The sequence below is a fragment of the Castor canadensis genome, chromosome 12 (genome assembly GCF_047511655.1).
Source record: "Castor canadensis chromosome 12, mCasCan1.hap1v2, whole genome shotgun sequence".
NCBI classification, from domain to species: Eukaryota; Metazoa; Chordata; class Mammalia; order Rodentia; family Castoridae; genus Castor; species Castor canadensis.
The window spans coordinates 109,516,110-109,532,511 of NC_133397.1; the positions used below are offsets into that span (position 1 = coordinate 109,516,110).

The window sequence follows — 16,402 nt, forward strand, 5'->3', positions numbered from 1 at the left end:
TTTCTCACTTCTGATAGACATCCTATAAGCACCAGAGTTTTTGCTGAGAAAAACAGTGAACACAAATGGAATAAAGTGACCCTTGCTACCCTATCAGAGGATCCCATGGCAGGGGCAGGAGGACAAATCTCAGACTCTCAGAGCAGGTTAGGATTAGAACCAGCTCATTTAAGTGGCCAAAAAGCAAGCCCTGTCTCTTGACACAGGTAAACAGTGTGAGGTTCGGGTGATTTAGAGCCTGGAGATAAAGGAAGACAGTCTGGTCTTGAAGCATATGGTGGTACAGAACCAGGCATGACTAAAGCATCCTAGGCTCTTTCTAAATTCCAGACATCTCTATCCAGGCTACACTAGGATGGTCTAGTGGAAAACCTGGAATGTACATCACAAACACTCACAGATCAAATGAAGAGACACAGCACATGCAGACATGATGCAGCATAGAATACCAAATTGTTAGACACAAAAGGTGCTTCATTTGGCTTTATTCATCAGTCCAGCCAGAAGCAGGGTTCTCCAGAGACAACAGGGGAAAACTCAAACAGAAGGCAGCAGACCCTAGCGCTTACCTGGCTAAGGTTGAGTGGCTGTGCTGTGCTGGTTCCCCCGCGCTGAGCTCGGTACCCTGTGGGGGTGATACAGCATCCAGAGGACTGCCCACTCACTGAGGCCACTGGCTTGGTCTTACTGCTTAGCAGACCTGAAAAGGGGTCAGAGCTTAGAATCACTGAGCTAACCTCAGATGGCATCACACTGGTAGGCAGTCTGCAAGCGTTAAGGTTGCAAGTATATCTTACTTCCTTGATTACACTTATTCCAGAAGAACAGAAACTTCAATATCCATTTCTGCTTGCCACAAAGCTCCACAAAGGATCCTCAAATGGTTACTTTGGTAAATAATATCTACACTTCTGTTACATACAAGGAATCACTGGAAATACAAACCCAAGTAAAACATAGTCCCTATCCTCAAGGAGCCTACGGTTTTTGTATGGAGAGGTTAAACAGAAATGACAATGTGGAATCAAGAAGCTGCTGGTAACTCTTAGGATACTTAAATGTCAAAACGGTTTAAAGAAAGGCAAGATACTATCTTGTTTGGTACTTACTATATTTAAATTCTAAGCAGTTATAAGACTGTTGAATACAAAATTTTGCTTTCTTTTGTGTTCCCAGTAGGAAATTAACAACATATATTGAGTGACTTGTGAAATTACCTGTAGCTCTCTGGACCCAAGAGTGGACAGGAGACCTACTAATTATATTCAGAAGGCCAGCATCCTGATGCTCTACCTTGTCTGCAATGGGACAGTTGGCTACTTCTAAGGAGGAAAACCACACTGAGGCTTAACAAATACCCTCAAATTAGAATCCTGTTTATGCCTATGGCAGTAACATCACCCATCTACAACATTACAAGTACAACACAGGCTGCTATACTGACTGACACCAAAAACTCACCAGTCCCTTCCTTGTGTAAAGCCACCATTGGAATGCAGCTGCCTAGATGGGACTACATTTCCTGGAACCCTTTACATCTAGGTGGGACCACGTGAGCTATGCTATTTCCAGGGTAAAGAGGTTAAGAAAGGATGTTTACCTTCCCCCAACTTTCTTTCTTTCTCCTTGACTAGATGCTGAGGATTTCATGGCTCTGGTCCTTAACTCGCTACAGACCTACTAACCAGGAGCACTTGTACTGGGAGGACCTAAGAGTAAAAAGTGAAGTTCTACTATTTTAAGTCAAGGATATTTGGGATTTGTTACTACAACTAGTATTACCCAACAAACAGAATAAATAACCTAATCAGGGAGCCCAAGCCCAGCGTCCAACAGGGCAAGAAGATGGAGGTGATTAGTGATACCAACAAAGGTATCACTGCTACATTAAACGAGAAAAAGAAATTTAAAGGGCATTTTGTTTTCCCCAACACTTCTGTAGTCATTTTAATATTATCAAGTCCTGTCCTCTTCTAGACCGTCAGCTTCAGATCCCCTGTGGTAAAGTTAACTGCTGCTAATTCCTCCTACTGTCCAGCACGACTTGTCCACTTTCTTCCACCAGCAGTGACCATATCTGAGACCCTATGCTGACACCGGATATGATTTTGCTTTTATATTAATCTAAGCGAAATTATCTAAAAAGATAAACTGATGACAAAAAAAAAAAAAACCAAACCTGATTTCACATCACAAGAAACTGACTTCTGAATTTCGTACCCTTATCCATGCTACTGGTCCCAACAACTGGCCTAAGCATAAGACAGCAAAACATGAAGCATGTACAAGTGAAAGGGAAACTCGACTCTGACCGTGAAGACCCCCCTTACCTGAGGCCTGGGTTGCTACAGTGCAGTCACCAAGTTGAGTTTTCAGTGGAGGCACAATGATGGTGCGGGTGCCGGTGCCATCCGCCACTCTGCCCGGCCCCTCCACAAGTGGTCCGCTATTGCCCCGGAGAGCACTCATCGTATCAGTGGAATATGGGCTGCTCAAGGAAGAGTCAGAGTCTGGAGAATCATTGACAGTAACATAACTGATGACATTAGACCTCGGCTTCAGGCCAGAGCTGAGGAGAGAGCACATGAAAATCCAACTGACCTTTTAAGCAGTGTGCTTTATGGTTTCTGATTCATCCTAACAGTGATGGTATGATAATGACAATAATGCTGCTAACAGAAGGAGCAGCGAGTGTGTGTTTATTGTGTCAGGACTATCCTTACACTCTATGCACACATCACCGAATCTGTACAACAGTCCTAGAAAGTAGGTATCATCATCCCTATTTTGCAGATGAGGCATACAGAATAAAGGAACTTAGCCAAGGTCACCCAAAGAATAGATGGTAAACACAGGACTCAGACCTGGGGCAGAATGACTCCAGAGTTCATACCTACTCCATGTTACCTCTTAGCCATTCTCATTCACAGTTACTTCAATATTCTTAGAACAGCATTTTTTTTCCTATTACCTCTCTAGATGATAAATGGCTCCTTTTTTTTGCCTTACGGTACTAGAGTTTGAACTAGGGGCTTTGCACTTGCTAGGCAGGTGCTCTACCGCTTGAGTCATGCCCAGCCCTTTTTTCCTTCAGTAATTTTTCAAATATGGCCTTCTGTTTATACCTAGGCCTACCTGGACCACAATCCTATTTATGCTTCTCACCCAGCTGGGACCAACAAGCCCATACCATCCCAACCAACTATTAGTTAAGAAGCAACCTTACTTTCTTTGTCCAGGCTGGCCTCAAACTGTAATCCTCCTGATCTCTGCCTCCCAAATAGCTAGGACTACTATTTTTAATCAAACTTCTCACCATATGCTTTGGTTTTGAGACAGGGTCTCATTACATAGCATAAGATGGCCTTGAACTTACAAGCCTCCTGTCTCTGCCTCCTGAATGCTGGGATTATAAGTGTGTGCCACCATGCTTGACTTAGCATATATTTTAAAAAGGTTCCTTCACTGACGCCCACCTTATTAATTTCAGCTTTTCCTTATATTTTAATAGAATTGGCTCCAGTAAAAGCAGTCATGCTGGTTATACTTCATACATAATTTCTACCACCACTGTGCCACTTTCCTTTACTAGAAGGCTTACTTTTTTCTTCCAAAATCAATTCAATTCAATGAACACTTTGAAAACTTGGTTTCAAACCTGCCATGTTACAAACAGCCCTTCTGAACTAACAGGCTCTATAAATCCCTTCTAAATTTCCATTTTTAAGTTCATTTAAGTTTACTTATATATGACTCTGCAAAGCCCTCAAATTTACTTTTATGCGTGAATCATACCTTCCGAGGTGAACAGTTGTGTTACTTTATGCCTAACTCTTGTCCAAAAGCCCAATGAAGAATACAACATAGAACACTCAAGTCAACTGACTCTGCTCACACAGAGAGGTGTGTATCAAGGTTCTTAAATTTACCCACTCTTGCTTAGTAAATCTCTTAGTTAAGGACTTGAACTAAGGTGTAAATAAGAGCAAATAATCTGATATTTAAATTCTTCAGCTTTCAGAGTATATAGCAGGGGGAAAAAAGAAAGCAGTCCTACTTAAAGTTCTACCTCTTCTAAGGCAGCCTGTTCAGATTAAGAAATTGTATGAGTTCCAAATAATCCTTTATTTACCTACTCATTCCAATTAACTGCTGTTCATAAATTTTTGTTATGGTATCTTGTTTTCAGATTATAAGCCTCCTTGAAGGCAAGGATCATGTCTGTAGTATAGCATGTTCCAAATCAGAGCAGCCTATCAACTTCATATAATGCTCTCTAATGTATCTACAAGACTAATTCAATCGATGAGTATGTATCACATTACAGAAAACATAATAAGACTCAGTTATGGGAACTTGGTTGTTTTGGCTCCCTTATCCAAGGCCATGCTTCCAAAGTATCTTTTTTGTCCTGTCCTTTTTGTTTCCAGTGTCAAAACTGCACTCTTCTGAAGTCAACAAAGACCAGCAGAACCAGATACCCATTCACCTGTCTTACCTATTGGGCTTGTATTTGTTGTCCTCTTCCTCATCAGTGTCACTTCGAATAGTGATGACACTCACAGGAGGGCTGGGAGTATCTGGAATGATGATTGGCTGATGCTGATCTTGGACAGGGACGAGGGAATTATAAGACGATGTGGCGCGAACAGGACTGCTCCCAACCAAAGAATAGACTTGGGAAGGCAGAACATCCAGAGAGGATCTGTAGGAAAAGGTCATAAGGAAAGACTGTTTAGTCCTTAGCCCCAGAATTGCATAGTTTTTCCCTAGCCTGCTTCCTGGTTTGCTTGTTGATTCCTTTTTACCTAACTATTAAGTTAGCTAACTATAAAAGTTCTAATGAAAAGTAAACTACTATGGCTAGAGTTTCCAGGGACAGAACAGCAAAATATAAAAGAAAGTTTATGTTTGTGTGCCCTTTACATGTAACATTCTGTAAAGTGGACAGGAAAATAAAAACATCAAAGTTCCAAGTGGGAGCAGAGAAAAGGGATGCTCTTAACCAGGACATGCCTGGTGTACAAGCCCAGATGAGAAGAGAAGCTAGCACTTGCTCAATCCAGCAGGTACTTGCTGACTCAAACCAAAAGCATCTATACCAGAACACTCCAAATACTGAGCAACATATCGCTCAAACTGGCACAGTTTTGTTGATTGCTTGTTTTCTTGTGGTGCTAGGGATCAAACTCAGGGCCTTGTACGTGCTAGCAAGTGCTCTACCACTGAGCTACAGCCCCAGCCCTAAAAACTGGCATAGTTTTAACCATCAGCTGTGACAAAGACTTACTTGGAAGAGACTGGAGCTGACTGCTTATTCTTCTTTGAAGGGAGGGAACTGGATTGCTGTTGTCTGACAACATGGGCAACACCAACATTCAGGGGCTGAGCAGTGGCCAAGGTCACATGGTTAGTGAGCAAGGAAGGCTGCTGCATGATCGTACTGTACTGGTTGCCATGAGAGTGGGCGTTCCTGTGCCAACAGAAGAAACAAAGAGTGAATACCAAACCACTGGAAAATCAGGACCAAACAGGTATTAAAAGCAATTAAGACAACTAAATACATCTGTGTTTTGTTTTCAAAGTCAAGCACCTGGATTATAAGGCTTCAGGATCTCACTATATCCTTTCTAGTCACTTCAGACTTTTAAAAAATGATTTCTCACCCTAGAGCCTATTGGTTTTCCTCCATTCAAAGTTTTCCTATAACCTCTTCTCCTAGCCTGATACAAGTTATTTTCTTAAAGGATTTCAAATAGAGATAAATTTTCCTTTATTTTCTTCCTAGTCTTTCCATATTATCAAATGCTGCCACTCTAAAGATCTGCCCTTGTACATTTCCCAGAGAGAATCAGAGGGCACTTGCCTCCAGTCTGCTAGCTGCTGGCCACTCCCCATGGCCTCTGGAATCACTGCTGTGGGCTGGACAGAGTTGTGCAGTGCTACCCCAGGCAACTGTTGCCAAGTGGAAGGCAGGAGAATTTGCTGAGTTCCTCCAGGCCAAGCTTGCTGTAATGAAACACACACAGAAAAGATCCAGACTTGATTCATTCTTGGCTTTTTATTCTGTTTTTCAGATGAAAGAAAAATTCTTATTTTAAAAAAAGTTGCTTGCAGATTGTTAACTTGCAGAGATTAAGAAAGAAAGGTCAGGGGGCTCATGGCTGTAAGTCTTAGCAAAGAAGAAATAGAACAGCTAGCTCAATAACCTGACCACCAGGGAATGAAGAAACAAAGGTCCCTGCAGGTAAGTTTCCCTTATACTGTAGTGAAAAGGAGCCTGAAAGTTCAGAGGTAAACTCTGGGTAGACAGTGGAGTCCCTTTTTTTTTTTTTTTTTTTTTTTGCAAAAACTGTAAAATACTCCCCTAGAAAGAGTTAAAAGGACTCCCTTCCGATTAAAAAATATATAAATTCTAAAATCTGAGTACCAATCAGATAAGACAGCAGATCAACTGAACCCATAAAACATAGGGTGGAACTGCTCCCTTTATTAAAAGGACAGTACTTGGAAAAGGAAGCTAGACCTACATAACCAAAGGCAAAAGAGCTGATGCCACCAAAGGAAAGCCAAGGCCATCATTTGCAGTCATAGAATTGAAAACTAAGGCAGTAAGTAAAGTATTTGAAAAACAGATGCAAAAGGCATCATATTGTTTTTAATAGTTACGTGAAATATATGTTTTATGTATCATTTGTAGAAACATACTTCTATATAAAAACTAATCACTATAAGAAAATACAAGACTTCCAGTTTTTAACAAGCTATGTCACTTTCAATAGACTGAGCAGCAAATAATGCTTTCTGTACTTCTTACAGAAATTCTGGCATTTTCTGAAAAAAAAAATGGGAACAGATTTGGAAGTTTCCTTTTTAAACTTAAATTCAGCAGTACAATTACCTACAATACTTGGGTACATATGGTTCTGTTTCATGAATTTCAAACTGCAGGGCCACCAGCACACTGTTTTTAAAATATTTCTGCAAGTAACAGATCCACTTGTTACAAATACTGGTTCCCAACAAGAAGCCTTCAAAGCAGAGAAACCGCAAACACGTCTGTTACCATACGCAGAATTTAAAACAAAACAAAACAAAACAGAAAATAAGAGAAGTATGTTAAGTCACACCATGCGTCTTTCCATAAGCCAACACCTGCACAAGACAAAGCATGTAGTTTAATAACAAGGCAAGAAATAACATTCCAACGTGAGGCAGAAATCTGGCGTTCCAAGCGACGAACTGTTTTGACAGAAGAAGAACAAAAATATGCAAAGCTTAGCAAGTGGCTAGTGCAAACTTAAGAAAAGCAGCCAGGGATCAGTATCAACTAGCATTTCCAACCTCAGAACCATAGGTGAGCAAGTTAGGATCAGTGGCTTAGATCAACCAAGCGGGAAACACACCTGACTCCCTAGCACTCGGTTTATGTTTAGGGGAAATTAATCTGGAGGTGACAAAAATTCCTAAATTGAAAATCAAACAAGTTCAACCATGTATGCTTCTGAAAGTGTTTTCCACTCACAAATAGAGAAATGACAAAGGAATTTAAACCTACTTTGAAAGATGAAAAATAGCAGAATTTGGTATTATCGATTAGGTTTTCAAATGCTTACCTAATTTTAAATTTCAAATAATGAAATGCTAGATATGCAATAAGCAATTCTAACTCCCCCAAATAAGCTAAAACACATCAAAAAAATCACTCTGAAGCTTACAAATTCTGAAATACACCTGCAAGTCCTATTTGTTTGATTTCCAATCTCTAAATCTGATACTACTATAATCGTGTTATCCTCCATGACTTTTAATCACAAAGATATTTTACAAGTCTACTGTTGGCCATATTCATGTATTAAGACCTATTTATAAAATAATTTCTCTCAAAACCCCTAGAACGGAGTTTACCTTTCATTTTAATTAGCAGTATGATTTGCAAGCACATTCTAAAGGGAACAATTTTCAGTGGCAGACAGAAGCTGCCACTGATCAAGAGTGCCCAAAAGAGCTCTCTGCTTGTGTTCACAGAAGGAAGGTTCATGTCAACAGATAAAGCAATAAATGAGGAGCATCTTAAGCATTTGTACATGCACAAAAGTTTTAGAAGCTTAAAAGCTTAAAACAGGAAAAAAAAAAAAAAGGTGCTAACTTGACAAGAAGTTCAAATTTTGGACTTCCGGGTACCTGTAGCAGAGCCAAGCTATAGGCCATTTCCTTCATTCTCAAGGATTGGAGGGTAGGAGAGGGTAGAAAACAGTGGCAGTGCTGAAGCTCTTCTGAGGCTATATCAAGAGCTTTTACCTCACTAGGCTGGCAAGGAAGAATCAAGGGATAGGGCTCCTCACAGAGCCAAACTGAGAATCAGTACAACAGTGCTTCAGCAAGTGTTGGGAGGAAAACAACGAGACATTAAGATGCAGCAAGAACACAGCCACAAGATGGCACATGCTTCCATGCCCTCTGCAAGACTAAGCTAAAATTTGTTTTTTAAGAAATGAGAAAACCAGAACAGAACGAAAACAAACAGGAAAAATTAAAAAAGAAAGAAACCAAAGAAACTCCGTTAGTAACACAATCAAGTGAGGGAATTACCAGTACAGCAGCTGTCTGTTCAACCAGTGCCGGCCGGCCGGCTGCGCAGCTCAGAGTAAAGGGCACCGCATACTGCGGTGTGATGGTGGCTACTTGAGGGTGGAGAGTTGCTACCATTAGTGGTGTACAGCTTCCCTGAAATGTAGATTAGGAAGGTGAGTGAAACGAGCACTGAACACCGAGGCAGCTTATCTGCATTCAGAAGGGTTCTCATTCCCCCAAGTTATTACTGGTCAATTTCGTATCACCTAAAATCCACAAGCCAGCACAACCTTTCCCCTTCAACACTTCACACCTTTGGCCCACTAGGTCAAATGTCAATGGCCTAAAGCAAAAGACTACAGGAATCTTTCTTGGGCCAGAGTCAGAGGATCAGCTCTGTGAAAAGCATTTATTAAGAATTCTTCCTCCTGCTCAAAAAATAGGGCTTTTGGAGTTCATAAGTTTTTGTGTCATGGGCTACAAATATTTACATAAAGAATTTCAAAAGCAATGTTTGTTACTATATAAATAATTCATGATCTCTATCCTCTTAGCTTCTAAATCAATCATCTGACAAGTACGTTTTATAGCTTTCTACCAGTCAGTTGAACAAAAGGAATAAGGGAGCATTACATTTGAAGAGGCATCTTGATGGTATTAAGCCTCTCAACTGTGAGAAAATTCTAAGAGTAAGTAAAAGAGACACTAGGAGAACAAAGGAAGAACCTTATATTTTAGAATAAAAAGTGTTGCGTGGGTACTGTAGCTTTACAATATCTAGGGTCAGAGGATCCAGTCCACCAAGCCAGAGTAAACTTAGATGGACTGGTTCTCAGTGTCTAGGTATTTATCCTGCAAGTCTAGGGAAGACACTGGAAGATGACAGGGACGAGTACATTGTTCCACTGTAGACGCTTCATTTTAAGACCACTGATACAGGACCAAGAAAGACCTTACAGTCAAAACAAATACAGTTTTCTAGGACAAAATATCTGTTTATCAATAGTGCCTCAGCAATATTGAGCATCCACGTTGTTCTGGCTTTTACCTGCGTGAGAACTCCTGACTGTATCTGCAGTGGCTGAGCCGCTGGAGCCTGGGGTACAATTGGCACAGCATTATCCATCCTCACAGGGAATCCAGAATGCTTGGTTGTTGCTTGTAGCCCAGCTGGTGAAAACAGCATCAAAATTACATTGCTTTGCTGCACCTGTCTGTTTGGGGTTTTGTTGTTGTTTATTTTCAACTTTTTCCACTACTTAGGTTTTAGTTCTAGACACTTAAGACAAAAGCGTTTCATTCATAGAAGTCTCAGGAGTTAAGAAAAGGGAGTCTTGGTTCATGTCAGGTTAGATTAACATGAAGACGTGATACAGGGAAGACTGGTTTGAGGGAATTCTGATTTTTTTAATGCTATAAGATTTAAAACACAATATTCAACCCATCTTCATTAAGAGTACAAGCAAAAAACAAAAAACCTTCACTTAATAAAATTACATTTACCTTTTAATTCACTATGGGGGAGAAGCTTAAGTGCTTTTAAAACTACTTTGTTTTTAAAAAGAAACAAATATAATTATAGCTCTTGGAAAATTAAATAATCTAATTTATAATCTAAGTTACCCTTTGGTTTATAATGTTTTAAAGTACGTTTTTCCTCACTCTTCAATAAATATAACCAAGTTCACAAATTGGTCATTTATTTTAATGTTATAACCAGTAGAAAATGATAAAATTAGGCCCAAGATAAAAATATTTAAATGCAGACATTCTGGCTTATAAAACTTTTATTTATTTTGGAAGTCTGCCCTTGTCATTGGCAGTTTTCTAATGTGCCTCTTTCATGGCTAAAGGACAGAGAGGAAAATAAAGAAATCTTCACTATCTTTAGAACAGTGGCCAGTGTCTTATTTATCTTTTTATTACTGTGCTCTTGGCGTAAATGCTGAGTAAATGCCTCCCATAAATAGGAATAGCTCATTCTGGGGAAAAGGGACTCAGCATAGCTTTTTGTTTTTGTCAAGACTAAGGAAGACAGTCTTCAAAGTCCTCTCCTAATACCCAATCAATCAATCAAAACCTTCAATATGGAGAATTTAAGTTTCTGTTATAATCCATTACTGCCTGCAATTTGGGTAAGTGTGGATACAAACACCTTAATCAGAAGGCGCCATCAATGACATCTACTAAGCTATCACTAACTATTTTTTTCTCTCTCATCCCCTCTCCTTTCTCTTCTTTCTCTTTCTCTGTGTCTCTGTCTCTGTCTCTCTGAGATCAGGTCTTGCTATGCAGCACAGGCTGGCCTTAAACTCAAGATCTTCTTGTCTCAGCCTCCAGAGTGTTAGGATTACAACATGCACCAGCACAACCAGCTTACTTACTTTTTGTTAATATAATGAGCGAGGTATCAAAGGAGCACAACTCATAAACCATAATACTGCTATTTGCAATGATCAGTCTTCCAATTTTTCACTTCAGTAATCTGAGTAATTATACTAACAAATTGTCATTAAGAAAAATACCTTCTAGCCAGGCATCAGTGGCTCAAATCTGTAATCCTAGCTTCTCATGAGGCAGCGATCATGGGGACTGCGGTTCAAAGGCAGCCTGGGCAAATAGTTCACAAGACCCTATCTTGAAAAAAACCTTTCACATAAAAGGACTGATGGAGTGGCTCAAGGTGTAGGCCCTGAGTTCAAGCTCCAGTACCACAAAAAAAAAAAAAAAAGAAAAAGAAAATACATTCTAGAAATGTACAAAGAGAGACTAGTAAAATCAGAATCAAAACATCCTAAGATATCTTATTTAAAAAGTGCTACTTAAATAAAAAATAAACCCAGATTTTAAAGATTTTTTAATGTTGGCAGCCTTAAGCAATAAGAAAGCTAAGCAACACAAAATTCTTGTCTGTAGTCCCAGGACACATGGCTAACTTCAAGATTGTCATTGTAATAGCCTCCTACAATTTGGCAGGAACTGAGGAGACAAAATTTAGGAGGAAAAGTTTGCTACAGAAGCTCATCTCTGATCCCAGGGTGATAAAGAAAAAGGGGACAATATTATAAGAATAGTTACCACTGAGCAAAATGTATGTCTATTTTGGTCAAGAGGAATAGTATGAAAAGTCATTTACAGTTCTGACCTACAAATGTGACTCTACAGTTACTAGGCTAAGCCACAGCAGTAGAGCTGTGTTAAAACTAGCTGCTTCTTTCCAATCAAGCAGAAACACAGAGTAACAAAAGGCAGAACTTTGGGACAGGTCTCCCTACATCCTGACCTGTAAGCACCAGAGTTCTGTTTTCTGCTATTGCTGTTTTTACTGAACATAGTCTTTTAAAACTATAAACAGCCAAGGAAAGACAGAGAGAACAGTTAAGACTGCCTAACTGATGAAGGTCCATCCTCTTTTAGGTACAGGCATCTTGTAAAGAGGACAGCCTGGAATAGACAGCTGGTGGGTAGAAACCAGTGCATGGTGGTGGCTGGCCAGTCAACTGACAGCTCTTTACAGCTATTTGAGTTTAGATACTGAAAAGCAGTATAGAGTAATACTTCAAAATCCATATGTGATGAAACCCACTGCCTGGGTTCAAATCATCATTCTGCATAAAGAGTTGTAATACTTTGGGCACATGAGGGTTCTGCCATTTATGAATTGAGCTGATGATGTCATCTAACCTCCTAGGGTTGGTTGTAAGGATAAATACTAAGGAAAAGCACTTGGAACTCTGCCTGGTGTGTAGTAATGCATATCAGGTATCAGCATCACCACCTTAATTTCAAAATTCCCTTTCATTTGAAAATTTCAAATTTTTCTCTACTATCTAGACTTCCTAGCTAGGTAAAAACCTTTCCAAAGTTTGCACTTACCTATTTATACCACAAGGGGTTATCCCCCTCTTTCCCTCTACCTCTTCAGTTTACATTTTGTTTTATTAAACATACTTGAAAGTTCATCTACTTCATCTAAGTATCACCTGAGAAGAAGCAGAAAACTTCAGGGTCCCCATCTGAAAACTCCAATGAAACTCACTTTGGAAGAGGTGGGGAAAGGGAAGGCTAATTTGCGAAATTTGCTGGAATCATCGTTCAGTATCTGACAACCCAAAGTACAGAATTTACTATTTATTATGAGCATATGTAGAAAGCAATTTGGTAAATTAGGCTAATTTGCTTTTACGGATTTTGAATCTGCTCTTCCACTCTCCCAGGCTTACATCGCTACTGTTCTCCTGTCCTCCTGGTAAACTCTCAGTCTCCCCCAGCCCCTCACTTCCTACTGCTTGCTCCGACTCTGTCATAAACCAAACAAACAAGAGAGTCACAGTCAATAAGTAACTGAAGTACAAAGACAGAATGCTTCTGTGTAAAGTGCTCTGGGCACCCTGAATCCTAGTTTATTCCCACATTGACACTTTTTTCTTTCTCAAGACAGGTCTTGCTATGTAGTCTCAAGATCCTCCTGCCACAGCCTCCAAAGGGCTGAGATTATAGGTGGGAGCCACCATATTTGGCCTGATATTGACTTTTTTTTTTTTTTGAGAAAGTCAAGAGTGTCAGCAGAAAATATCCAAAAACTAACTTAACTTATCTACATGGATTACCAAATCCATCAACACACGTTTCTCACATATGAGGGAAAAAAAGAAACTAAACAGACCAGGATCACAGAACAATAATAAGAAAATAAAGACATATGGGAATGTGAAAACTAAAATTAAAATCTTATTGCAACATATGGAGTCAGCATTATTCTTCTGCTATCTCATTCCTCTGTTGACAGAGTGTACAGGAACTACATGATTCAAAAGCTAGAGCAGATATTCTTAATGCCTTCCCCACTACAGCCCCTCAGCGTACAAAATTTTTCAATTTGATAAATGATCATCTTTACTACTGTACGTTATTTAAGAGAGATTTACATTTTGGGGGGGGCGGGTGAGTCTGGGGTTTGAACTCAGGACTTTGTGCTTGCAAAGCAGGCACTTCACCACTTGAGCCATACCTCCATTCCACTGTGCTCTGGCTATTTAAGAAATGGAGGTCTTGAGAACTATGCCACGGCTGGCCTCGAAATGCAATTCTCCTGATCTCAACCTCCCAAGTAGTTAGGATTACATGTGTGAACCATTGCTGCCCAGCAGTTTCTACATTCATAAAAAAGGTTTTTATATTTTATAATAAACTAACCTTTCATTTGGGACATAATTTTACTTTTAAAATGGAATGAAATAAGAAATTAAATTCAGAGAAGATTCCAAGATGGCGATTAGAAGGAGGAAGCAGAAAGCGTGCTTCCTAAAGTAAACTTTTGGAGAGACGCTGGAGATATACCTGGCAGAAAAAACCACTAAGAAGAGGCAAAACTCTGACACCTCCACACCCCAAGCCTGCACACACAACTACTACTCAGACACCAACACCAGAACTGGATGCTGAAGGACTAACACCAAATCTATTAAGACTGAAACTTTATTGCATTTGAACTTGGGAATTTTTTTTATTTATTTTTAAATTTTTATTTATTTATTTATTTTTTATCCTCTCTCTTTCTAATGCCTGTTTAGCTCACTGTTGATTAGTACACTATCTCTCCCTATTTATTTCTTCGGCTCTGTCTTTTGTTTTGTTTTGTTTTCCCTTTTTCTTTACCTTCTTTGTTTTCCCTCTCCTCTCACCATTCCATTCTAGATATCATCATCATTGTAATTATTATAAACTAGACAAAAATACTGAATTACACACAGCCCAGGCAGAGTAACAGTAGCAAGGGCAATGATGAGAAGATGGAAAAAAGAGGGAAACCAATTATCCCCAACAATAAATTAGTACAGGAACCAGAGGGAAATTAAGAAAATAGATGCCCAGATCCAGACTCCAACAAAACGAAGATAAACTATGCCAAAGAACCCAACGAAGTCCACAAGAACATTCTGAAAGAAGAAATCCTGCAAGTAATCAATGAGAATTTTAGAGATGATACTGGATATGGCCAACCAAAATGTACAGGAGACACTCAAGAAATTCCAAGACAACAAAAATAGAGAATTTGAGAAAGCACAAGAACAAATAAAAGAAACTATACAAGCACTGTACAAATACCAAAGTGAAACAAAGAACATGATAAATAAAGAGATAAATGAACTCAGGACGAAAATAGACAATATTAAAGAGGAAGCAGCAACTCAGGATATGGAAAAACCTCAGAAAAAAGAACGAAACATAAATGCAAAACAAAATGGAAGGCCAATCCAGCAGACTAGAACAAGCAGAAGACAGAATCTCAGAACTCGAAGATGAAATGGTAATTACAGGAAAACCAAAGAACTATTAGTTAAATAACTCAAGACTTGTGAAAAGAAAATGCAAGAAATTACTGACTCCATCAAAAGACCAAACCTGAGAATCATGGGCATTGAAGAAGGAGAAGAGGTGCAAGCAAAGGGAATGCGTAATATATTCAACAAAATAATAACACAAAATTTCCCAAATCTAGAGAAAACTATGCCCATACAGGTACAGAAAGCCTCCAGCACACCAAACAGACCTCACCAAAACAGAACTATCCCACAACATATTATCATAAAAACAACAAGTACAGCAACTAGAGAAAGAATATTGGAGGCTGTAAGAGAGAAAACACAAATAACATACAAAGGTAAACCCATCAAAATCACAGCAGACTTCTCAACAGAAACAACAAAAGCAAGAAGAGCTTCGGGTGAGATCTTCCGGGCACTGAATGAAAATAACTTCAACCTTAGGATACTCTACCCAGCAAAACTATCATTCAAAATAGATGGAGCAATAAATCTTCCATGATTAGCAGAAACTAAAACAATATAAGACCACAAAGCCACCACCGCAAAAGATTCTTCAAGGGATTCTGCACACAGAAAGTGAAACCCAACATAACCATGAAAGGGCAGGCAGCACCAAACTATAGGAAAAGAAAAAGCAAGAAAGTAGAGAGTAACATCTATTTAGGTACACACAATCAAACCCTCAAACAACTAAGACAACTAAATGACAGGAATCACCACATACCTATCAGTACTAACACTTAATGTGAATGGACTTAATTCCCCCATCAAAAGGAACCATTTGATGAACTAGATTAAAAAGGAAGATCCAACAATTTGTTGCTTACAGGAGAACCATCTCACCGACAGAAATGAGCATAGGCTTAGAATGAAAGGCTGAAAGAAGATTTACCAAGCCAATGGTCCCCAAAAACAGGCAGGAGTAGCAACACGTATCTCGGACAAAGTAGACTTCAAACCCACATTGATCAAACGAGATAAAGAAGGACATTCCATACTAATAAAACGGGAAATAGACCAAAAGGAAATAACAATTATCAACCTATATGCACCCAATGTCAACACACCCAATTTCATCAAACATAACCTGAAGGACCTACAAGCTGTGTTATTAACTCCAACACAGTGGTCGTGGGAGACTTTAATGCCCCACTATCGTCAATAGATAGGTCATCCAAACAAAAAATCAATCAAGAAATCCTAGATCTAAAACATAGCATAGATCAAATGGACCTAGCTGATGTCTACAGAACATTTCATCCAACTTCTACACAATATATATTTTTCTCACCAGCCCACGGAACCTTCTCCAAAACAGATCATATCCTAGGGCACAAAGCGAGCCACAACAAATGTAAGAAAATAGAAATTATACTATGCACTCTATCTGATCACAATGCAATAAAACTAGAACTCAATAACAAAAATAAAGACAAAAAACATGCAAACAGATGGAAACTAAACAACTCACTGCTTAATGAACAATGGTTCATTGATGA

General features: G+C 39.2%; 1 protein-coding gene across 2 annotated transcripts in view; it reads right to left on the reverse strand.

Moving 5' to 3' along the window:
* The window catches only part of Hipk1 (homeodomain interacting protein kinase 1), a 60,081-nt gene that overhangs the window by 5,235 nt on the left and 38,444 nt on the right, over positions 1-16,402 (reverse strand). For both annotated transcript variants that reach the window (XM_074050711.1, XM_020166341.2), the window contains exons 9-15: positions 9,623-9,744; positions 8,593-8,727; positions 5,867-6,009; positions 5,291-5,473; positions 4,499-4,705; positions 2,331-2,569; positions 570-700 (exon numbers count right to left, since the gene is read on the reverse strand). In XM_074050711.1, coding sequence (XP_073906812.1) covers positions 570-700; positions 2,331-2,569; positions 4,499-4,705; positions 5,291-5,473; positions 5,867-6,009; positions 8,593-8,727; positions 9,623-9,744 — 1,160 coding nt within the window. The remainder of the gene's footprint in view (positions 1-569; positions 701-2,330; positions 2,570-4,498; positions 4,706-5,290; positions 5,474-5,866; positions 6,010-8,592; positions 8,728-9,622; positions 9,745-16,402) is intronic.